Below are 25,764 nucleotides of genomic sequence, written 5' to 3' on the forward strand. Positions count from 1 at the left end.
GATCAGAGGAGCGCTGATCGAGGAGACACGAGAGCCGGCTTTGCGGAAGTCTTTTCACTGAACGACACGCCTCCTTATAGAATATCACTCTCTGATTGGACGCTGCAGCGGCTCAGACTTTACATGAAACTTCACAAACACAACGGAGTTTAATGAGAGAAAATCCGAGCTGAGGAAAGGCACAGAGGATCGTTCAGAAACTGATCATAAATCTGGTAACAAAGTGTTCGCTGTGAGTTTAAAGCACAAAACACTGAACACAACCATCATCAAATCAATATAACAGAGGATTAATACAGAAAACTGAAATCTACTAAGCTTCAGAGTTCATGATCAGATGGGCTCTAAATAAAGGCTAAATAATTCATAAATTATCTCACAATTACGCATTTTATCGGAAAAGTGATCCATATGAGCTTCTAAACAGCACACAGAATAAACAGAGAGCAGGTTTTCTTCATGGCGTGTGTGTTTAACAGGTTAAAGAAACAGAAAAATCTCTGTTACTGTTTCTGTTTGATCAGAGTTATTACAGCGCACATGTCCAGACGCACTAACAGCTGTTAGAGCTGACTGACAGATGATCCAGGGGTGATCAGCTGATGCTGTCATCACTGAAACACGTCGCTTCATGTGACGCCCCGAAGGAGAGGATGTCCCATTGCTCTAAAAACAAATCTCCTCCGTTCCTCTCTCCTCTCCTATGCATCTCTGGTGGGAGGGACTAAGACGCAAGAGAACGACGCAAGTGGAGGAAGGAAGGATGGAACTTTGGAGCTTTGAGACGCACCCTGTGACTCCAGCTGTCTGTCTGTCATGTGGCTTGCCGGACTGAACGCAGCCGATGTGGGTTGCTAAACATGCAACAGAGCAGAGCTAGGAGACGCACTTGGTGTATTTAAGGCATCAGGGTTACTCTGTCACCAGTTCATCAAAAACCGCAAGTAAGCAGCAAATACTGTTAAATTAGTCTTTCAGACAGCTGGCCAATCAGAGTGAAGCGGCATGGTGGAGCAGAGAGCCTTAAACAGGGAGCAGCCAAAATGAAGAATTTCACACAGTCTGAAATAAAGGCTTTCTTTAAAAAAAAAAAAAAACACGGTAAGAGGAAAATAGGGATGTTTTTTGAGCTGAGAATAAAGTCTGTGTTTCCCGTTGAGCCTGTGAACAAGCGATGGATGCTATGTGTAAAAAAAAAAAAACAGAAATCATGGCAGTTTTATCCAACAGATTATAGAAACAGCCTGTTTTAATTTGTTTCAGTTCTGCAGCAAGGTCAGCATGGGCCCCCTGCATTCACAGCATAGCCTCTGATAATCCCCTTTTCTGTTAGGGGTCAGCAGGTGAAGGAGTCCCCGGCGTGCTGTGTGTGCGTGAGTGTGTGCATGTGGGTTTGCGTTGCCTCCTTGTGCTTCCTGTACTGCAGCCCTCCTACAGTGGTTAGCCTGGCCGGTCTGTCAGCAGCTTAAAGCTGCAGCGCAGGGTCAGAGGCCGGGCTGCGGTTAATGCTGTTCTAAATTGCCTTTCCTTGGAGATTTGCCCCCATCGAGACACCTGAGAAAGGTGGGAAGGTCATGCTGAGGGAAGTGGAGTCTCTGAAGCGCGCTTAGGGCCGCTGAACGTGTCCAATATGCTGAGCCTCACCCCTCTGATAACCCATGTGACAATGGAGTGAATTCTGCAGGCTGCACGATTATCTGCCGAGCTTTCTTCTCGCTGTTTGTGTCTGAATCTTTCAAATCAAAGCAGCTACAGAGGCCGGGCTTTACATCTGGAGAGGAATATTTTATCACAGATGGTTCTGAACCTCTGACCACAGTTATAAAATAAAACCCAGTGTGATAAATCATAGCACAGCTTTACCGTACTCACCTCCAGGAGCTTGTGTTCTCCCTGTGAGCTCAAGTTTCAGATCAGTTTCTACTGTTTCTCAAAACAAGCATCCTCTATCTGATTTGACTGTTTGACTCCTTCAGAGCTATTCTTCCTTTCTTCAGCCGTATGAACCATTTCCTCCTAACTGATCATGAATTTTGGATCTCCAGAGGTGAAACAGCACTTGAAGTCTCCCAGCAGAGAAAGTTTTTTAAAGATAAAGTGACAGGCAAAAGGAGATTTTAGTTTAGTGCACTTTAAGTGAGCAGTTTGTATCAGACTAAAAAGGCTCCATGAGAGGATCCAGTGTTCAGGTGTTAATAATACATCCAGGATAGAGCCTTGAGCCTGCAGCCTGCAGCTGAGACCTGCTGAAGGCCTCAGAAGTCTAATAAACTCACTCCTGCCTCCACACCCTAAGGACATATTTAGTTCTTATCTTTGGGTCTAAATCTACATGAAACAAAGGACAGAAGAAGTGACAGGAGCAAAAGAAAAAGAAGACAGTTGAAGGAAACGGCAGAATCTTGAGATATTTTGCAATATTTTCAGCACATATAATGTAATGTTTTTGATTGGCTTGACTCCCTGTAGGCTGTCACAGTTGTTTTGCTTGCAAGTTTCCCAATTATAAAAAAAGGAGGTCGCCACAATAACTGCTCCCCCTGGTGGCTGGCTGCAGTATAGGTCAAAAATTCTACCACCCTGGCCATTCCAGATGGGCTGTGGTCAAACTTTAAAAAATTAATGACCTTGTAAAAACGCTCCTCACAAATGTTGTGGTGATTTGATGATATTATTGGGCTGCCTTGTATTCTAGTCCTCTTTTTTTCTGAAAAGTTTCATTTTCATTCTTTATAAGAGGTTAAAAAAAGGCTTTTCATCATGACAACAGCTGGCATTCTTGTGTAATTTTTTTCAGTGATTGTAAAAGATATTTGGGGGGGGGAGGGCAAGAAGAGATAAAACTCAACGAAAAAAATATTTATTACTTTTGTCATCCGGCTCCACTCAGGTTCTCTCACAGTCTCTACTGCGCAGACTCTGGCTGCACAACTCCCACCTAAGGCGGTGCCTGTGACAGGGGTATTTTGGCTTTAAAACCATACAATGGTAAATGGGGGAGCCACGTTGTCCACTCCTTATAGAGTCTATGCAATGTTCCCATCAAGAACATGACTGATGTATTTCAAATAGGACATCTCTGAACTCTGCTAACTTTTAAGCATCATTGACAGTAAGTGATGATATCTGACAGTTCTGGTTTTCCTCCAGTGAAATGCTGACCATACGGTTCAAAATATGACATGGGAGCATATTTGGATCATTTATCTGGGTGTAATATTTGATATACATCTGATGATATGCTTTGGATAGGATCCAGATTCTTGTAAAAACTGTAGAACAAAATCTCTGTACTTCTGAGTTTTGGTACATGGCTGTAAGAGACAAAAAGAATGGCAGTTGATAGGATTAATAAAACTATCTAAGGTTGAAGAAAAGATGTCTGCACATCTGTATGTCAAACAAAGTGAGTGCATGTCAACAAAAGTCCCCAGTTGACAAAAATTGTATATTTTCTACATTTTAAGGTGGAGTCTGCATGATTTTCCTAAAAAAAAATAAATTGTTAACATTGACATCACTAATCCTGCTCAATCATCAACTATGGGCCTCCACCACGTGTGTCAGTGTCAGTGTCTCCCTCAACCCTCTCCTTTGCTTGTATGTTGATGTTTTGGTTGTATCGGGACGTTTCTGGTCATAGAGTAAGCGTGGTTACCTGAGCCAATCACAGTTCACACAGTGTTGATTAGCAAGTGGAAGAAGCTAATCAGAGCAGCTACAATGGTGGATGTAGCATGGAGGACCAAAGAGAAACAAAACGGCAAACCCATACAGCTTTTTCCCAAACAAGGGTGAAGCTCGGCTCGACTTTTGGGGACTTGAAGAGAGACGAGTGACACAAGATGGAATGTGTCAAATACTCGTGATTAGCTTGTGGTAAGATGCCGAGTTAGGTGCACGGCTCTCGAGTCCTTCCCACGTGGTAAGGCAATACTATAGGCGGTTTGGGTAGCGAATGTGTTCACGTAGTCACAGTTGGAGGCCATGGGTGTGTGCTGCCGCTGACACTGATCCAAGGAGGAGGAGCCCAGTTTGGATGTTGTGTTTACTAACAAGTAGCGGAAAATTCCTGCAGACCCTGCCTTTATCTTGTGTAGCTGTTAAACAAATGTAGTCTCTGCATACCCTCCTTCTGTAAAGATTTTACTCTTTAATGAAGCTGGGAGTTATTTTCTTTCTTGTATGTAACTCTGTAAATCTTTGCAGAGCTCAGTAAGCGTGCTTGGTGTTTGTTGCCTCGGTGGACTGGAGCAGCTCTCCCTTCTGTGCTCTCCACATTCACTTTGAAACTAACAGAATCAGGTCTACACTGTTAAATATTTCATCACACCTTTCCATGTAGCTGTTATCCTGCTACAGCACCATGAAAACTAAAGAAAGAGAGGAAGAAGAAGAAGATGAAGAAGAAGAAGCAGGTAGTGTGAGGAGAGGCACCTGACTGACATGCATTTAAATGGAGCAGAGGCAGTGGGAGTGTGTTTACCTCTCTGCTCTGTGAATACCTTTATGTCCTGAAACGCAACCAGAGATTCACAGGCAAGGAGAGCGACTCTTTTTCCTCTTTCTTATTGAATCTGCAGAAATGAAGTGATGATTGGCCTTGTACTCTATTCAAGACATGAGGCTTGAATAGCTGATCACCTGAAAAGAAGCTGAGGAGAAACGGCACGGCGGTTGACCTCGTGGATGTGGAAATGAAAAGTGAGTCGTGCCTCAGATCTCGAGTGTAATTTGTGAGGGGGGGGGCCTTCAGCTGTGAGAGTGAGCAGAAAGAGACTGAAAGCACCTCCCGTCTGCACCGCGGAGCACAAGCCATTACTGGCTTCAGTGTTGTCAGCCGTTCGGCATCGGCTCCTTTGAGAATGAGGCTTTCAATCAATGTATGAAAAGGCGGTATCTGTGAGGAGAGAATGAGACAGAATCACTCATGACGGGGGCAGCGGCTGCACTCCGCTGAGTAGGTGTTCAAAAGCAAAGCAGCTGTCTGGAAGGAATTGTCTGGTTTGATCCGTGCCATCGGCCGCGCTGCATTGTTTGTAGTAATGACGCTTTCTTGGCTGCTGTCGGCTTTCTTTACAACGATGACTCTGAGAGGAGTTACTGTGACTGGGCTTTATTGTTCGGTGCTTTTTAGCTGACAAAGAAATCTGTTTTTCTCTGCGCTCAGCTAAAGTAGTGATTAATAATCTGATCTCAGTGATAAAAAGAGGAGTTTGTGCACAGAGAAATGCATATTTGAGAGATATATAGTGCCGTAAGCACAGCAGGGTTTGGAGCAGGCAGAGACGGACGTGCTCTATAAAGCATACATGTATGGGTGAGGTGGCCCCAAGATGGCGGTCACAGTTTTTGGAAAGTCTGACGATCAGCTCTGATGACCTCACAGCCTCACAGCCCTCTATCGTGGTCCCTGTTCAGATTACTGCAAGATTTTGTTGCAAAATTAAAGATTCGAGTTGTTTTAAAGGAGGAGGAGTTCATCCTGCTCCTGCCTCGATGCTCTCTTTAAAGAAAATCTAAAATCAGTGAAAGTGAGGCAGCTTCCGGCCTCATTACTCTCTGCCGGGCGTCACTTTTTGTCTTCAGCCATTTTGTGCGTCCTCCTTCCCGTTGCTCGCTCAGTGTGCAGTCCTCATCACTCCCCGGGAGGACTGTGCCAGCCTGTTATTTGCAGTGTGGGAGTTTGAATGGCGGTCTTTATGAAAAACAGGTGCCAGTTACTGTAGGGGAGCAGAGCCACTAACCGAGCCTTTCACAGAAACCCCCCCGCAGCCCGCAGCCCGCAGCCTGCTGCCTGCAGCCGCTCCCCGGCTCCTAATTAAGCTTCATTCAAGAATAAGCCATGACTAATACTGCCAAATATTACATTAGGCTGTGCAGAAATGTCTCTGTGAATGCAGCTACGCACCGAGAGCTGATGTAGGAGAGAATAACACAAAGTCTGATCACGAGTCAGTGTGCACGTCGACGAGGGTACGGTGAGGCAGGGCAGTCAGGTTTAAACCCCAATCTCTAATAAACACTTCATGACTCATTTTGTGTATAACTGACTAACTCTGCATGTTTCATGTTTTTGAATGTGTGCATTAAGGTGGGTACACACTACAGGATAATCAGGCAGCTGATCCCCTGATCCCTGATCCCTTCCTCACAATCAGAGCGAGCTAAGGCCCGATTTTCGGATGTTTGTAAATGACATCATGTGTAATTTTCCTGAGGTGTGGGGTGTGTTAAGGGTGATTTTGACCGGTCAAAGCAGCACGTGCCGGAGCAAAGCCAATCAAGATGCAAGCTGACTCAGCTGACTGACCAAAAAAGGAGTACGAAATTTTTCTGTTATACTTGTGACGGCTTTAGTCACCTCCAACTCCCATTGTTATTCATACAGCCTATATCCCTGCCGTCTCCACAACTTTTTTTAAATAATCATTTTTCATTTTGTGCGGGGTTTTTTTTAATTCTAGAGGCCAAAAACAACCATCATTGCTTTTTCCCATACGTCCATCTGTCACGTTTGTTTACACCAAAGTCACGTTTTACTATGTGAGATTTGGAATATTGAGCGAGAAGAAGCTGAAGCTCTGCCGAAGAATCTGTTAGCGTGTGGTGTCCTCGGAGTGCAAGAGAAAAATCTTGTACGATCTGTTTTTTGTAATCATCAAGTGTGTACTCTTTAAATGTGTGAAGGTTTGGAGAATCCTGTAATGTGTGCCAGCCTTTAGACAGATTTGTACAGGTGTGGTTGCACTAAAATGTGAAATGAAGTGTGTATGCTTTCTTTTTTCGATGACTATATAATTTTTGGCCGTTTTTCTTCTCTAAAATGAGCTCACACATTTTTAAAAGTATCCAGCGAGCTCTCAGTGGGGTTTTATTTTGTCTCAAAGCGTACAATAACAGCTCAATCTGAATGGCATCAAAAAAGTCCTCTGTTTTATCATCCTGATCTTTTTTGTGTTTGACGGTTTGAAAACTGTCATGAATGAAGACTAGAGCATAATTTCTAAAAAAAAAAAATATTTTGCACTATTTTGGAGGTTCAGTGCCTCTAGTGTAATACCAGTGATGGTAAACTCGATTCTATTTGGTGACTCAAGCTTCAATGAGTCATTCATCAAAGTGAATGAGTTGTTTGAGTCATGTGAGTCACCAAGTCAGTCAGATACCCAGAGAGTGCACAGAAATCTACATGTGCCAGAAGCCTAACACCTTTTAACACTTCTTCATCCTGCTCTGTTCACATTGAAGTTAAGTATGTACCAAAGAAAGAAAGAAAACATGCAAAATGTTTTTCTTTTAATATAAAAATACTTTTTTTTTCTCCACCGGAGGTGATTATGTTTTTGGTAGAGTTTCTCTGTTTGTCTGTGAACAAAATAACTCAAAAAGTAACAAACAGATCTCAATAAAATTTTCAGAAAATGTTCAAAACGACATAAGTATGAAGTGGTTAAATTTTGGAGGTGATCTGGATCACCGTCTGGATCCAGGATTTTTTTTTAAAGGATTCTTTATCATTGTGAGATAGGGCCATTTTTTCCTTATGTGTATATAACTCCACCATAAATGGTCGGATTGCTTTGCAAAACAATACAAGAGAAGGTCACCATAATTTCTGACAGATGTAAAAGCACGATCCAGATCCTGGTAATATTCTGGATACTAAGATCCAGAATATAAAATACCACCAAATTGTAGCAGGCAGTCTGCTGAAAGGAAGTATAACATTAAAGTAGGACTCAAGTGTTGAGTGACGATCACAATATGCTTGGTGGAGGCATGGCTCTCTGACTGCTTTTCAAGTCAAATATCATTTAATAATCATTTATTGCATCAGCAAAAAGTAGCGAGTCGGACTCTAAAGTTAGTTTATCAATTTTAGTCTGCCTTTTATCTTAGCCTGACATAACTTGTGGTCTGAATTCCTTCTTCTGGTGTCACTCAGACTATCAGAGTCTACCAGAGCAGAGCAGCAGACCTTCAGCTCAGGGAAGGTAGCTGCTCTCTCAGAACTGAGAGACCTCGAGTGGCGGCAGCTGAGAGCTGGGAGGGAGGAGGTGAGGGAGTGGGTGACTCGTGCATGCTGTTAGTGGAGCCATGCTACGTACTGTGAGCTAACGAGGGATTCTGTTAGTGTTGTGAGTGAGGTTTGTACTGAGTCAGTGAGTGGTGAGAAATCGGGATTCATGAGTCAGTAAAGTGATTCTCGAGTACTGAATGATTCATTCATGATAAATCATCACTATAAAATACAATTACAATAACTGTATTTATTTTTTATAGACAGAAAACTGCAAAATTTAGTAAAATTTTTCAGTAAATTACAAGAAGTTTCATGGGTGAATTTATTTTACCCTGAAAAGCTCAACTGTGTGCTCAAAACAATCCCATGTTCAGTTTTTAAGATCAGCTATTCAGCTTTCTCAACGAGGAATCTCAAGGACAGCTGAGCATGCTCTGTGTGGACCGTCACTTGAAACTCAACAATAGCCACTCAGAAGCAAGATGACTCAAGCAGGAACAGCGACAACAGCAAACACAAAGCTTGAAGTTCGTCATCTGATGACTCCAGATGGAGCTCGCTACTGGGAACCAGTACAAGATATGTTCTTGACAGCTCATCACTGCGTCAAATCCTCAACAAATAAAATGTACAGCCAACAAAATTCATGGCTCCTCAACTCTGTCCTATAGAAAACTTCCTCAGACTTGATTCAGGATGCGTTTTTGTCACCTGGGATGGCATGGGCTTCGACGGGGGACACATATTTTACTGAATTTCAGCATAAACTGGAAAGTCCAAATTTGGCTCCAAATTTCATTCTGAGCTCAATTTGGGAAAACCAGAAACAGAGGTTTTAGCCCTCAGACTTGAGGCTTTAAGGCTCTACCAAACATCAGACCAAATCAAAATCAGAGATAGCTGGTAAAAGGATTAATCAGGCTTTTACTTTGAAAAAAGAACAACTGGATGTGTTATTTTTTTTTAATTCTCACACATGTGATAAAATAAATGGACATAGACATATCTGTGGCTGATACAAGGTCACCCTGACTCTGTGTGTATCACTCTGGGGTATTTTAAAGCAGACGTCGGTCCAGTCTTAGGTGGAGAAGCTGAACCTCCAGATCTTAGTTTTTGAATCTTTCTACACAGAAGAAGCTGACTGTTAAAGTGGCATATTCAGAAATAACGAAGGAAACAGGTAAAATACTCCACATATGTCTGAAGTCTCTCAGCTACAGTCTGCCTCCACAGCTCTGTGGTGTATTCCTCCTCTTGCAGACTTCTGATGCTGCGTCTTGGCTGCCCGTTTGTTTCCCAGCTCGGGGCGGTGCTCTGCGGCTCACGTGACGTCTCTGGAGGTAAATAATGATGCAGCTGATTTCTCCTGACAGCGTTCTGTGTCCCTGCCCTGCATTTGCATGTTTTATGTTTATTAATGTTGGAGGAAGAGCCTGCGGTGTTCTGGCTGTGCTGTTTCATGTGGTCAGCTCATTACACACACAGCCCCACTTCGTTTTCATGAAAGTGATTAATACACATTTCTCCTCACCCTCGAATTTCTCAGAACAGGCCTTCAGAGGTTTTCTGAGGAGTTGTCCTTAAACATTGAATAAAATCATCTTATTCTCTGTGCTGTCACTGAAGCTGTGAGAGGATTATTTAAAACGTGTGTGTGTGGACACAGTGAGCCACAGATTGAATCATGGTTTATGATCTGAGAGGAGACAAACGGCTGAAGAGCTGAAACATGTTTCAGACGTTTGTCTCACAGCAGCAGCTTGTGACAGTCTCAGCTTTCCGTTCATCCACAGTTTAAAGCAAACGGCTCGGCTCGCTGTTAACAAGCAGTGTGTGTGTGTGTGTGTGTGTGTGTGTGTGTGTGTGTGTGTGTGTGTGTGTGTGTGTGTGTGTGTGAACTGTACTAATGAGAGTATTACAGGCAGGAGGAGAGCCGAGGGGACTCACAGATGTCAGCACTCAGCTGTGATCAACAGTACAGTCTGCTGTCTCACTCACCTTACACACACACACACACACACACACACACACACACACACACACACACACACACACACACACACAACTGTCTGTGTTTGACTCAGAATCACTGGTATGTGTTTCCTCCTCACTCTGACTCTTCCCACTCTCTGTCTTATCTCAGCCTCAGATTATCAGAATAAGAGCTGCATATACAGTCTGAAAACTGACTGTAAAATAAGAGCAGTACGGTGGCCCACGGAGGCTAAAAAACCTGTAACAGTCCGAACAAACTTCCTGCAATAAAACTATGTTAACCAGCGCCACTCTCAATTAAAAAAATTTCTACTCTTTTGCACCATTTGTGTATTTGCAGCCAACTGAGTGTTTGCTGTCAGCTTCAGGTTTTTGCAGCACATTTTGTCATCGCTTGATTCGGTTTCTGACTTCTGCATGTGTTCTTTAAGAAGCCTCACTTCTGCTTTTGTATCTTGTTTCTCCAGTTCCTGATTGTTTGACCTTGTTGGTCACCAAAGAATGCAAGAAACACAGGAGAAGCTTTATTTTATTTTTTCTAAGGCAAGAGCAGCACAAAGAAAAAATATCTCCCTCCAGTGTCAGGAGTAATTTCTATTTAATCCTCACAAATTTTAGAGCTAACTTTTAAAACGTTGCATGAAATAAACATGCATTGTTCCCCTCATCATCAGTAGCGGCTGGTTTTAGAGGAGCACTGCAGGATGATAAAACAGCTTCTTGTCTTTTTACACTGCATGGTTAAAGTCTCGCAGGAATTTTCAATTAAAAACAAGAAAATAAAATTGATAAGATTTCAATCAAAAGGGTGAAAATTTAACATAAATGTTTACATAGATTTATATTGTGAGATTGGTTTACTTATGTAATCTCTGTATTAGTTGTGATTTTTTTATGATAGTTTGTGTTAGTACAGAAAGAGTACAGTCTAATAAAGTTGAAGATACTTGGTGAACAGAGTCAATTCTGATTTTTATCATTTGAGCCTTGAAGTTTACTTTGTGGCGGGTGCCTCAGCATACAGTCAGGTCTTAGTATAACTGCCCATCCTCAGGTGTTGTCTGAAGGTGTTGAGTGAAGGGCGACGCTGCTGCGGTCACAGCCAGCTCCTCAGGGCTTTGGCTGAGACAATGTGCTGGACCCAATAACAACAACAACAACAAGGCCCAGCACCCCTCAAGCAGCTCGTCACCTTCTTCAGAGCGAGGACAAAGACACAACACCAGCCTGGCTCAGCTGGAGGACTTCTCACCCCCTGTGCAGGACTGGCAGCTCCAGGACAATGTACAGAGATGGATGCAGATCCCAGAGGATGCTGCAGCCCCACAGCTATGCCCGGTGACACAAAAGCAGGGACACCAACAAACAGAAGAAGGGCAAAGGGTGGAGAGTTACAGAGAGTTATAGACACAACTGGGTGGCAGGAATTTTCTGCAAACTCTTCAGCAGTTCAGGAAAGCCATCAAGAGGTCTCGAGACTGAGGACTCAAAACATAAAAGGACACTAAGAGTCGTTCTCCTGAGCTGTGCCCACAAATAAAACCCCCTCTCCTATTTTCTCACACACACACTGCAGCTCTGTCCCAACAAATCTGACACCTGCAGGGAGAAGAGGAGACTCAACAGGTGGAATAAGCAGGTGTACTGACACATTTCTTCATGAACATTATGAGAGGCTCTGATGCTCACAGAGGGGTTTCTGACATATCTTATTGGTCAGTTAAACATGTTCAGAGGTTTGTTTAATCTGAATAAGATGCTTAAAACCAAAAGCTGCAGGTTTGACCTGAAAAACACCTTTCATACACCTCCTGATCTATTTTACAGAATGAATTTGGGGAATGAAGCAGCTGCAGAGTGAACAAGCATCCTGAATTCTGTCTCAACAGCAAATTTGTCTGTTCATATTATTTTCATTCTGTGCAAAACTAGAGTGTGATGAAAAAGGAAACACTACACCAATGATTTCATGCAATGCATTCAGATTGGGTTTATATTTTGATCGAAGGAAGCAGCACATTTGGTTTGGCTGCAAAAAAAGGTGACACATCACTCGCTCACTGAGACTTCAGCGTTTCTTCACAGTCCTGTTTTTATCCACGAGATGATGGCTCGACATCCTCACGGCTCTCAGATCATCAGCAGCTAACTGCTCCTCCAGCTTCAGTCTGTTTGCTGCTCAGCGTTCACTCTGCTGTTGCTGCTCAGACTGATCCACGATGTGTCCTACTGTACAGATCAGATCTGATGTTTCCTCTGCAGGTGTGTCTGCTGTAATAAAACGCTCTCTAACTGTTTCTGCCGGCTGCTGTTGACTCTGACTTTATTAGATATTTCACAGGAAGCAGCTGCCTGCTGCTGCAACAAATTACTAACACAGTTTCCACTGAGTGTTTTCATCCAGGATCAACTTAAACCGAGGCCTCGTCACGGATACTCAGGGGAGGGCTGATTTTTCTTTTCTAAACGCACACGGGGAGGAAGAAAGAGAATTAAATGTAAAAGAGATGCTGCAGAGCTGGAAATGATGAGACTGTTTTTGAGATTTCTTTTCCAGGCTCTTGTCTATAGATTTGAAACCTTAAAATATACAATTAATGACTAATTCTCCTTAATCCCAACATGAAACCCTGCAAAAAACTGAAATCTTATCAAGTGTTTTTGTCTTTTTTTAAGTAAAAATTGTCTTATTATACTCTGTATGAGCCACTTTCAACTTATCAATCCAGAAAAATGTCTTGTTTCAAGTTATCAGAGTACAAAAATGAGGTTTGAATCGCTTGTAACCAGTAAAAAAAAATCTGCCAATGGAACAGGAAAAATTGCTTGAAAATTCCCTTGACAATGTCTTAATACAAGTAACTTTTCTCTTGTTCCATTGGCAGATTTTTTTTACTGGTTACGAGCAATTCAGACCTCATTTTTGCCCTTGAATAACTTTAAACAAGACATTTTTCTGGATTGGTCATGTGAATTTGGCTCATATTGAGTCTAAAAACAAATTTTCTACTGAAAATAAGACAAAAACACTTGATAAGATTTCAGTTTTTGCAGTGAACAACACGCAACCTACAGTCATCTGAATCTACTGATAAACTCAGGCTGGTTGTGCTTCATATGATCCTCTCATTTGTTCCCCTCTCTCTCCGTCTCTCAAAGTAAGTCTGCCTTCCCCTGGCAGCGCTTCAGCCGAGCTGGGTCTGCTCTCCCGGGCAGCTCGGCTTATCTTTGGAACAAAGATCCAAGGAAGAAGACATGAGAGGAGGATTCAAATCACAGCCTTTTACTGACAACTGTTGTTTATCTCTCTCTGTCTCTTTTCTTCTTGGATTTAAATAAACACACACACACCACACAAACACCACACACACACACAAAATGAGCAACTTTCTCTGCTGCTGCCACTGAGCATCAAACTGAGACCCTCCCCCTCTCCCTCCCTTCCTGTGCGGAGCGGCGGTCTAAAAGAGAGCCAAGCCTGTCAGAGTCCTAATCGTTGTGGAGAGGCCCTTGGCTCTGCATGCACAGCAGACGCCAGCCCCAATTAGACAGGTGTGTACAGTCTGCCAGAGCGGGCAGGCCCTGTTCTCTGCACAAACACCCGTTCTGCACCGCCGCTGCTCGATCGATGCGGTTCTGGGACTCTGAGGGGTCAGACTCAGAGGATGTGCATCAGGCGGAGGCGGCAGCGGCTGAAAATAAGCCGGAGAGGAAGGGAAGAGACATTGACAGAAGAGGAAATGAGTGGACGACATCCAACACAAGAGCAACTTGTCAAATGTGGCGTTCAAAGTTGATGTTTTCATTCTGACGCTGAAAAGACAGTCTGCTCCGTCTCCGTCAGAGAGTAAATATAGAGACACAAGGAGACGACTTCTGAAGCCTCTGTAGCCTTGGTTTGATCTCATCACGACTCAAAGATCTTTTTATACCAGATGAAACATCACAGGCTGATTTTTCTATATTTATGACGGTTAAGAGCGCGTTTTGAGCATGTCTGTCAGGGGTGTAAACTGTTAAAGGTGCAATGTACAGAAATAGGAAGATTTAGCAACATCTAGAAAACAGGTTGAAACGCTCTCTTGCTCCTTCCAGCTGGTGAAGTGACAGTGGCCTTTGAGGACATAAAGCTGCTGTAATGCATGATGTGTAAGATCCACTATCAACGTTTCTTATTTTTTCCATACAGTGCGAGATGATGGCAGCCTTTACGGGGGGGGGGGGGGCTGTTCCTTCAGTTTCTAGCATGTCTCTTCAGCTACATATCACACACTGCACCTTTAAAGAAAAGACAGAGGGATTAAAAATAGGGGTTTAAGCATACAGGCATGTCTTTAATCTGCAATCCCTCCATAATTTAATAGTGGGAATTTCAGTTACTCTGCATAAATGAGTCAGATTGAACTTCAGACCTTCACAAAAGAAGCTACATGGTGTAGATATATTTCCTCAGCCAATACATGATGATACATCAGTGTTACATCAGTTCCCCCCCCCCCCCCCCCCCCCCCCCCCCCTTGAAGTAGAGTTAATTTTTTCATATGGGCCAGATCACAGCAGAAGTAATTTAGAGTTCCCACTCTCATAAATCAGGTTTATACCTTGAATTTTTAATCTAACAGACTAACTAGCCTCATGTTTTTTGTCTAATTTCATGATGGGATGTCATTTTTACATTGTTGTGTTCACATTTGTCCTTGCAGAGCTTCACTATGCGCGGAAGAGCACGTTATCTTTTGCACATGGTGAAGTTCCGCTCCAACGTGTTCACAGACACACAAACACACACAAGCTCATTCCGTGTAGCTGACAGAGAGCTGGAAAACCACCACAAGAAACATCTCTTAGCGCTTTCTACGTGAAGATGCAGCACTAGCACCCCACCCCCAGGCTGTAAACCTAGGGGAAACACTGCACATGTTGTCAGTTCAACCGAGTCCCAGAGAAAAATCTTTCAGTTTGTGTCAGTTTGTAAATTTAAGTCTCATTGAAGAGACAGGGAATCAGGGGGAGGAGTTAGACAGGGGACATCTGGGACTGAAAAGCTGCTGTCTCATTTAGCACTTTGTTGTCCAGAGACACGTTTTCATAGCAGTCATCTGTTTTTTACACTTTGTGCAATTTTAAAGCTTGGTTTTGGCTCACTAATTAGCATTCTGATGAGTATCACAGTTACAAAGATATCATGGATGCATCTTGGTCATCCAGATCTGAAGCTGAGGCCTTGCTGCTTTTCAGCTTCACCCTCTTTCCCCTATTAGGTGACCTCTGGCCAAACAAAAAAAAAATGATGTCAGCTTACATGCAAACCTCTGATTTCGGAAAGGTGAACAAAGCAACAGCAAGTCTTAAAGGGTCCACGTCTGATTAAAAGCCTGTGATAAAGACTTGTAGTCATTTCTGCAAACACTACTGGGTGAGAATTGCTCAGTGATGAAAATTACTGAAATTTTCCACATAACACCTCCTAACCAGTGACTGTTCTAGTGTTATTGAAGGCCCTGGGCTCTTATTCTGCCCTGTGTCTGTGTTGCTTAAGTGCTGAGGTCCAGCTTAGGTAACCCCACTGTTGGTAGAGTTTCAGCAGCAGAAACTCATCTTTAAGGAATCAGCTTGCTTCTTTTATTGCAACATATATTTCAGCTATGGTCTGAGAATATTCTGAGGGATTATTGAGGAGCTGATACTCAGTGCTTCTCTTAAATTTGATGCAAATCAGTTCTGTTTCTTTGAGACTGTAAGGACCAGTTTTTGCAAAGCAACTGCAGCAATTTTCATCTTCAGCAACAAGAAGGTTTCAGTGGATGTGTACGCAGCTGCACTACAGATTTTACCTTTCACAGAATATCTGTAAATTGTGTTTTTCACTATATAGTCAAACCATACCAGAATAATCTCGGCACAGCTAACCCAGGCTCTTGGGGCCCCCCCAAGGTTGAAGCATGTTGTACGTGGTTGTAAATCTCGCCGCCTGCGTCTAATCCTTTCTGGTTTGTGTCAATCAGCAGAGGCAGCGAGAGCAACGCGGAGCGGCACGGGCCAAGACAAGGCCTGCAGCCCAGCACAGCTCTGATTGGACATTGATTTGCGAGAAATATCTTCAGGTGCCGCGGGCGTGATGCTGAGTGGCAGCTCCAACATGACAGCCATCAATTAGAGCGTGCTAAGTATTAACACAGCAGCCGCAGAGTTACTGCCAGCATTAAGGTGGAATTAAGTGTGTCTGTGGGCAGGAATGGATGTGAAGATGCTTCTATTGTGAGATTTGAAACCAAATGAGAGACATTCAGCTTATTCTGCCTGTTATTCAAAGAGCAATACAGCAGAGAGTAGAAATGATGTTCAAAGACGACAGGATGTGGGATGTGACGCTGACACATAAAGCAGGTGCAGTTCAAAGCACATCACATCCCATTGGCTTCGTCTCTAATTTCACTGTGAGCCTCCGTCAGGAGGAATCTCAAACAGGGAGGAGACAGAGATATTGTAAAGCAGATGAATGCAGCCTTCAGGAAACCGGCTTTGACTGACAGAGACGAGGGTAAACACTTCAGAGGCCCGCCGTTTGCTTCACAGGGACCGTTATGCAAAGAGGGGGATAGAGGGAGAAAAGGGAAAATGAGAGTGCTCCACCCCTCCACCCCCTCAGCTCCTCTCAGGAGGTGTCAGGAGCTGTGTGTAAAGAACCCAGCGCCCCCATTTCCTGTGAGAGGGAGCAGCGCTGAATTTTGATAACACTCATTTCCAATTGAGCGCTTCAAAGAGGAAAAGGCTCGGAGACAATTAGAGTGAGAGCGCAGCCTCGGCACCCTGAATAGCCCTTGATGAGAGCGGCAGGCAAGTTTGGATAGGTTAATCAGCCGTAATCGGAAAGCAGGTGTCGAACACGCAACCTTACAATCCTCCGCCCTAAATTATATGATGGGCACATTCACAAAGTGCGTCTTTTAATTAAACACAGGCTCCTTTTTCGCTGTCTTTCCCTCATTCAACGCGTGAAGCAGCGCTGATTGCATCAGATCACTGACACCGAGAACAAATTGCTTTTCTGCCGTGGCAGCGATGATGAAGGGGGTGGAAACAGGGTGTGTGTGTGTGTGTGTGTGTGTTGCGGGGTTTGTTGGGGAAAGGATGGGCTGATACGAGGAGAGTGTTGATTACCACAGAAGAGGCACAATAGAGACTTTTATCTGAAGACCATGCTGAAATTTCTCTGCCATGCTCAACTCTCCAACAGAGTCCAATATGAGTTTAACTTTCATGTTCACTAAAATTAAAGAGGGCAAATAAAGGAAAGAGAGGGGATCAAACTATGAGAAGTGCCTATAGTGACGAGCTAATGTCAAGCTAACAAGTCTCTTAAGTCACATTTCTTCTGGAGGTCTTACATGATGGTCTGCTGGAGTAACAGTGAGGTCTCAGTGCTTTCAGCATTTAGTAATGAACAGTTTCAGGAAAAGTCTTGTCTTTCCTACGCATTACATTATTTACAGTCTAAGTAGCAACTTGAGAAATGACGTATGCTTAGATCCAAAGTGAAGCCAGCTGCTCTTCATCTGCTTTACCACTAAGAACTAAACAATTATCATCCATCTTCATGCAGATATCTGCTTAGAGAGAGAAAGAAATCCCCCCCCCCCAACACTTTGAAGTGTGATGACTTTCTAAGGGATCTCGAGAAGGTCTCACTTCTAGATGTCTGCTGATCGTAATCCACATTCTCAAATGAGATCATGAGCACCAAAGTAGGCCATTTCTAAATGCTATTTCTCAGCTTCCTAGGTCAGGTTGGACAGGATTGATCTACTGCACATCAAAGTCCCCATGACAACAGTATGCCAGCTAGCAAAGTTTAGCACTAAAAAGAGAGATCTGTGTTTTTTTGTGCTGAAAATGATTCCTTGGATTTATTTTGTAGTGATGGTGGACACAGGAATGGGACTGGAAAAAAAGATAAAGGACAATAGAGCAGAAAAAAAGCAAAAATGCACCGAGCTGTGAGTAATACCAAATATAGCTGGCTGAGTTTACAAAAGTTGTTGTCACATTTCAAACTGTAGCCTGATGTAACTACAAATACACATATTACCTTGTCGCTTTGCATCATGGGAAAAGTTGTCTTAAAGGGGCTGTGAGGAGTTTGAAAGTGATCTTGAAAAGGTCTCCCTTCTAGATATATGCCTGATCATAATACACATTATAAAAAGAGATTATCAGCGCTAATGTTACAGGTTAGCATCAGGATCAGACTGATTTATGGCATGTTTAGAGCTCTTTGACATCACCACGTCGGCTGATGAAGTTTAGTAGTGAGAAGAGAGATCTGTGTTTTTCTCTTCTGTGATTAATTTTGTAGTGATGGTGGACACTGGAGTCTAAATGTCAGACAGAAAAAGGACAGAAGAGCAGAAGAAAGCTAAATGTGAGAGTGATACACCCTGAGCTAAAGGCTAACACAGGGGCTAAACTGTTTGTGCAGATGTTCATGTTCCCAACCCACAGTCAGCAGTTATTCTGCAGTGGTCTGTTCAAACTTGAGAGTCTATCAATAAAATGAAGAGTGAGGTTATGTTAGCTCCGCTTGGTAGATTACTGGCAGGACATAGCTAACCAGGATTCACTAACGTTACACATAATGGAAATGTCTTAGCGCACCAGGCTGCCAGCTACACTAAATATAAACTGCTACTAAACTACTTACGAACTGACAGTGTTTACTTGTTGTCACTTTAGCCTACAGATACATCAGAGCACCAGGCTGCTGATTTCGCTAACATTTAGCCGGCTGCTACGTTTGCTTGATGTCACGTTTCAAACCGTAGCGCTACATAACTGTTCACATAAGTCCCTTACTTCAGCGCGTTGTATCCAGTAAAAAGTTGTCTTGAACAAAGAAAATTTGTTTCGATACTATCTCCATTTAAGTCCAAAACAAACACACACCTTGCTAAATGTAATTTACGACAGTGTGCAGAGACTCTGGGCCAGAAGATGGCGAGGGAGTCCAATTTAAACAGACCCTCCTTAAAGCATCTTTAAACAAAAAAGTAATGTTAAAAAGATCTGCTCTCTATTCACTTGCTTCAAAGCAAATGGACACCTTAATAGGATTTACATCCTCACCACAGTGGATGCAAGTGCTCATGGGAAAAATAGTCTTTCTCCTAGATAAACACTAGCTTTTTCAGATAGAGCTCACAGTCCCTCTAACAACCATGGCAGATGGATGTCATTATGCTGGGTTGTGTTCCTCCTGCTTGTGCTCTCCATACAGAGTGCCACTGATCTTTGAGTCATCAGTTCTACTTAGATTAGTTTCAATGCACTTTCTGTTCTAATACAGGCCTCAGCCTGCAGATCATTTGTGATGCATGCAAGGAAGTCATAAAATCTAAACTGCAGTTTGTTGGTAAGAAGTTTCTCTTACATAATTTCCTTTTGACATGTTTGGTCTTTATGGCTGCTTCTGGTGGAGGAATAGTAAAAAGATTTTCTTTTCAAGTTTTGTTTTAGATGGAGAAACTCTCCAACCAGGGCTTTGACAGCTTTAAGAGCTTTTTTAAACAAGGTTTTATGTAAATTTTTCGCTACTTCAAGCCTTTTCTTTTTTATTTTAAGACAATGGAGCGCTCACCATGATCAACACACAACCTCATCACTCAACAGGACAATGAAAGTCTGAACAAAGTAAAGTCAGATTAACAGTGAGATCTGCTTCATCAATTAACAAGACACATATTTACTTCAGACAGAGATCGTGCTCATTGGAAATGCAGTCTTCATTCCAGATGAACACTGCAGGTTTCATCCAAAGGGGGCGCCAGAATCAATACAGCATAAAAACTCCTGACATGTACTTTAAATGTTTCTTCTTTTATCCTACGCCCTAAACCTGACATTGACACAGAGACTGACTCTTTTCTCTGTGCACCGTGGAGGGAAAATACGAGCTAAACTGTTACAGAATCTTAAAGTAAATTTTGGAATATCAAAACTGTGCTAATATCCATCTGAATCAACCCGAGTGCACTGCATTGTGCATTTTTATCAAAGTCCAACAAATAATTAACCAAGAGGCACAAAGTCGGAGTAACAGGGTACTTAAGTGATTTTGTACCTGTGGTGGTAAATCAGTTCCTGCTCCAGTGTCTGCACACCGTCTTATTCACACATCTGAAGTTAAATGTTCAATGGCTGAGTAAAGCTGGAGGTTGGAGCTGGTGTAAAGGCGTTAAAGTGAAGCGTGTGTAACCACACTTCTCTCCCACGCTTTAAAAACCCATATGTGAAGCTCTCTGCCTCCTCCCTGAGAAGAAACAACACATTTTAATTTAGAGTTTGGAGATGACAAATCAGGGAGAAGAAGTGTTTGAACGCAGGGATGATTCAGAGAGTGTGTTCAGGCTGTTTAAGATTTCTTATTCTGTTCCCTGACAGCTCTGGTGTGTGTGTGTGTGTGTGTGTGTGTGTGTGTTTTGTTGTGCTGAGTGTTGTTGGCCTAAAATAAATACCCTTTAGCCCCTTCAGCCCTGCAGCAGCCATTAGTTTTAGGCGTCTCTCCCTGCAGAGTGCTGACAATGATGACAGGCAGCAAAAACGCCAGCAGGGCCCGAGGGGCGGGCCTCCAGGGGCATCTCTCACTGAGGGTCAGCCGGGGCCAACGTATTTATCTGGACTGTAATCTGAAGGAAAAGGGACAGAACGGCTGACCCCAAAACCTCAGGGACATCATCAAAACAGCTCCTATTTCAGGTCGGCCATAACGCGCTCTCAGACAACACCGACCGAGAGAGGGAGAGGCGAACTGATGAATAACAGAGCGGTAATCAGCAGCGAGCCGAGCAGCGAGGGAGAACCTTTAAGGAGAAGCAGGACTGATCTTTCATGGCTCTGAGCTCTGAGCTGAAGCTGCATTATCGCCGCCTCTCTCTGACTCTGTGATTTACTGCAGACTGGAGACACTTCCTCAACACAATGCAAACACATTTACTACGTGCACAAGAGCTGCACTTGTATATAGCTCCGGAGCAGAAGTGCATTTATCAGTAATGTGAATTTACTGAATGTTACTCATACATTCCTCTAACTGTTTCCCAGACTGCTAATCTTACAGAATAACAACTTATCTTCTAAAGGTTTGAGAGTGGACGAATTCAGAAAACGTGGGGAGGCATTTAGTTTCCTGAACCTTAGAAATACAACCTGAACCACAAACAGCATCACAAAGGGCCTGGACTTACACACTTCATGTCATCACCGTAGACTGTATAATTACTGGACATAGTCTCCCCATTGTTAGCCGTCTGTTTCTGAAACTGATTTCTGAAGCTAATCAGCTATTGCGGCCATATTGGAAGTGGTGGGGGCCCCTGATTGGGTGAGCTTGCAACCTTAATATCCACTGAATGGCCGAGTTAGAACAAATTTCATCCCTGTACAGTGTGTGCCGATGGTGAAATTAGTGATTCAGACAGGAGATGTTTTTGAACCAGGCAGTAAATCGGTTAATTTTGGTTTGAGCAACAGCAGGCTTTAACTCTTCCACATCGTCTCATATTCTTAGACCAGAAGTTGCTGCTTAATCATCACTGAAATTGCTCTCACACCAGGCCACGTCCCCTCAGTTGCATCAAGCAGTAAAACATCCTAAACATGGCTGCTACAGTAAAAACAGGAGCAAAACAGTCAAATATCTGCTTTAATTCAGGACAGAAGGACTCAAAAGAGTTCTCTACAGTTTTTTAAAGACACAGTGATCTGTATGAGGACCTCAGTTTACCCGATGGTTACATGAACCTGATTTATGAGCCAAGAAACGCACAAAGTAAAGACTGGAGAAAGTTATTCTGTTATTCCAAAAATGAGAACATTGTTTTCACCATCTGAATAGCTGTTGTTGCCTTCTCTTTATTTCTAACGTGAAAACATGGAGCAGCACTTTAACACTCACACATGCTGAGAAAAAAGGCTATGTTTATCGCAAGCGTTTATGGCTAAAAAAAATAAATAACACAAGCCACATTTACCTGGAAAATCCAGAAAATTCATTTTTAAAGATTTTTAAAGCCAGGAATGAACTGTTTTAAAATGATCCAACGAGGTGAGAAAAAAATGTCAAACCTCTTCTGGTGAGCTTTGGTGAAATTTAAAGCCTCTTCTTGGTTTTTCCATCCTGATCATTGTGAAGAGAATGTGTTTGCTCATTAGACGGGTTGGAAGTAAATTGAAATGAATCTTTCCATTCAGCCCGAGGAGTGGGAACAATCACAGCAAAGAGAAACATTTAAAGCTTGTGATTCAGAGATCATTTAAGAGGGTCTGGTTGTACCTGACGATTCTTCTCCATCAGGGAGGGCGCTCAGTAAACAGTTTGACCTTTGACCTTATTAACAGCTGCAGGGCAGATTTTACAACCCGACATTTATCCCTGCAGATTTTAATAACTTTATATAATTTTTTAAAAAAAAACTTTTCTTGGTTTATGGACATTTTCACACACACAAACAGTACGCCAATCCATACTACAACTCCTCTTCAAAATATCTTTTAACAACTTTTGAAATTTCCTCAGTTATTTTTTACGAATCCTGTGTGTGAGGACAGATTTCTCTGCTCCATGGTCCCTCTTTGTGGCAGCTTAATTTGCACATGTTTATGCACTCTATAAGCTGGAGCAGCCTGCACTTTCTTTGTATTTTTTGCAGGAATAATAAAATATTAAAGCAGCTGAAAATAAGGACGATCCCGTTACAAAAAAATACTGCAATGTTGTCAGAGAAAGATTAAGTTGGTAAATGTTTCCTGCATATTTCAACAAGTGTTTCTACTCAAAGCTGAACTAAAGAACTGTTTCTTACTCTTTTCTTTCACATCCTAAATTATTTACCACCCACTGCACTCTGTTTGAAGATGTTTGGCTATCAGGCTGAGGAGAAGAGAAGAGAATATATATCTCTGTATGCATGAAGAAAATGAGGCCATTTCACCACACAAAGAGAACTGAAAATGTATAACAAATGTGCCATGAGAGGCCTCTCCATTGTCCCTTTTTCTGTCACATTTCAAGATTTAGAAGTAAAATTATTACTATAATATATTTCCTGTCAGTGGGGAACGTTTTTTCCTGTTCACCTCATAGTCATTAAGCAAATGAGTGAAGAACTTCTCCCTTCATCATCTCATCTGAACCTCTGATTCTTCACAACACAAGCTTTTAAAACTTTCAATCTCTGGATAAAAACATGAAGCAGCTCCATCCATCCATGCTGGTGATTAGTCTTCTGCTCTTTTGCACATTAGACAACATGTCAGCAGCCAGACTGGTGAGCACAAAGCCAGTCAACACTGGGTGTGATGTGCTGGCATTGGAGGGTGATTATGCAAACACAAACACAGGCGTAAGCATCCATCACAACCTGAATTACACACGAGTCAGCTCCACAAACACATTAAGTGATGAGTGAGCAGCAGCTCGTCGTCACGTCAGCACAGACACTGTGTGTTAATATGTTTAAATGTGCAGACAGGTCCTGAAACATATCTCTGACTTTATATGGAGTGCAGAAAAGAAGATATTAAATCCATCCTGGGACACAACTCTCTAACATCACCCATGTTGTGAAGCCGTCTCTGTTTAGTCAGGGGAGATGAATAATGCAGAGAGGCTGCAAAAAGAAGGGGGAAAAAACACTATCAGCCATTCCACTATTGTGACAAGAGCAGCAGGAGATAGGCTGAATTCATTTCAGCACTTCTGCTTTTGTCCACGGCTGGAAAATTACATTTTTATCTGCCTGTTTGCCCACTTGACTTTGCTGTTTCTGCTTCTTGAAAGCTGGAAACTCCAGACGGGGATATTAAAGTGGAGATAATTCATAAAAACAGAAGTTTAACTGTGATTTCTCTCTTTTAAAACGCGTGTGTTGTACTGAAAGCTCGCTTTGCATGTATTATCCAGATATAACGAGCCTCCAGTGTGACAGAACTCAGCCTCCCTCATGTGTTTATTCCTAAAATGAGTGAAATTCAGGAGCTGGGAGCACATGGAGGGGCTCACAAAAGACGGCGTCAGAATCGGGAGGCTTCACCCAAACAAGCAGAACAAACCCAGAATAAAGGAGCAGAGAGGCTAAGCAGCTCCTCTGAGCACAGAATGAAAACACAGCGAGGAAATGTTTGAGACATCTCTTACCTTTGGTGCTCATGTCCGTCCCCGCCGACGCCAGAACCAGCAGCACAGCTAAATAATCAGAGATCGCCTTCATCACGTTCCGTCCCCGCGCTGCGCTCCTCCGGCTCTTCGTGGTGACCGTCCTTGGGTTCAAGTCTCCCCCTCTGAATCGGTGACCGCTCCTCGGTCACTTCAGCCCGGCTTCCTCTGTCTCAGTCACTCCCTGACAGACTCCGGGGCTTGAGTTTCGGTCCACGCAGTTGTGCCTGCTCTGACTCCTCTGACTGAGAGCTGGAGAGAGGAGATCTGCTGCCCGCTCCTCTGCTGTGCGCGCGGAGCCTCGTCTGCTCGCGTGCATCATTCAGCACCGCGGACAGCTCCTAGCGTCCGCCAATGGAACTCACCGAGCGAGTACATCTGCAAGTTTGGGACAAAACCTCTGAAACCTGTTCATTTACACCAGAAAATATTACCTTAAGGGCTTTAATTTCCTTCTGCTCTCATTATAAATATCTGTTATGTTCAGTAATGAGAAAAGTAATATTACTTTGTGTTTCCAGAGGTGAAATATTATTTAGGGCCCGAGCCCCCGAGAATCGGGGGGCGAAGCCCTATTGTAACTGTTAGGATTATTAGGGCCTGAGCCCTGGGAACCAGGGGCGTAAGCCCTATTGAAATCCTTGCGATTATTATTTATGTTTCTTTCTGCCGCATTAACCACAAATTGCGCGCTGACGCTTGGCGAAAACGCGAACAGACGTGTACCCAAAAATTACATGCCCCAAAAAATTTATGAATCTGCAACTTGCACAAAAATGAACGCTCCATAGCGCCCCCTAGTGGCTTAAAACTGCAGCCCCTAGGCCGACATTGAGCTACAGCCATGAAATTTTGCACGCAGCACAAGCATGCCCACACGTACAAAAAAGTCTCTTATGACTTGCGTGATTTCTGAACACGAACTTCGCTATTTGCACCTAAACTTCGAAATTTAGCGATTTTGGCCTACGTATTTGAATGAACTTGTCCTAGGGTTTTTGACGCATCAACTCCAAAGTTGGCATGTGTATACAATCCACAGTGAAGATTAAAAGTTATTAAAAGATTGTTTCTATCTTGATGGGCGTGGCTACGACGTGGGCTCAAAGTTCGGCATTTCCTCAACTTTTTCCGATATACACCAAAACGGACACACAGGTTCAGTGTTGCGTCCCGGACACAGCCATGTAATTATTTCTTCAAAAAAGTACAGCGCCCCCTACTGGCAAAGGCCTGAAATTGGAAAAATTACATGTATAGGGTACGTATTTGAACGAACTTGTCCTAGGTTTTTTCTCAGATCAACTCAAAACTTGGCCTGTGTGAACAACACATTTTAAAGAGTAAAAGTTATTAAAAGATTGTTTTCATATTTTTGGGCGTGGTCACAAATCACCGTCAAAGTTGGCCATTTTGCCACTTTTGGAAAATCTTAATAACTCTCCTGTACAATGTTTGATCAGGACAAAAATTCACACACGTGTTCACTGTCTGATCCTGATTCCATTTCTATCATTAGTTGCCTTAACAT

The 25,764-nt window shown here is 43.0% G+C and overlaps 1 protein-coding gene across 2 annotated transcripts in view; it reads right to left on the bottom strand.

The window, feature by feature from the left end:
• The window catches only part of LOC141797635 (seizure protein 6 homolog), a 213,183-nt gene that overhangs the window by 182,307 nt on the left and 5,112 nt on the right, over positions 1 to 25,764 (bottom strand). For both annotated transcript variants that reach the window (XM_074679207.1, XM_074679206.1), the window contains exon 2: positions 24,216 to 24,611. In XM_074679207.1, coding sequence (XP_074535308.1) covers positions 24,216 to 24,288 — 73 coding nt within the window. In that variant the 5' untranslated portion in view covers positions 24,289 to 24,611. The remainder of the gene's footprint in view (positions 1 to 24,215; positions 24,612 to 25,764) is intronic.

Source organism: Halichoeres trimaculatus, unplaced genomic scaffold, assembly GCF_033239565.1.
Source record: "Halichoeres trimaculatus isolate MK-OKI-2021-1 unplaced genomic scaffold, fHalTri1.1 fHalTri1_scaffold_9, whole genome shotgun sequence".
Taxonomy (NCBI): domain Eukaryota; kingdom Metazoa; phylum Chordata; class Actinopteri; order Labriformes; family Labridae; genus Halichoeres; species Halichoeres trimaculatus.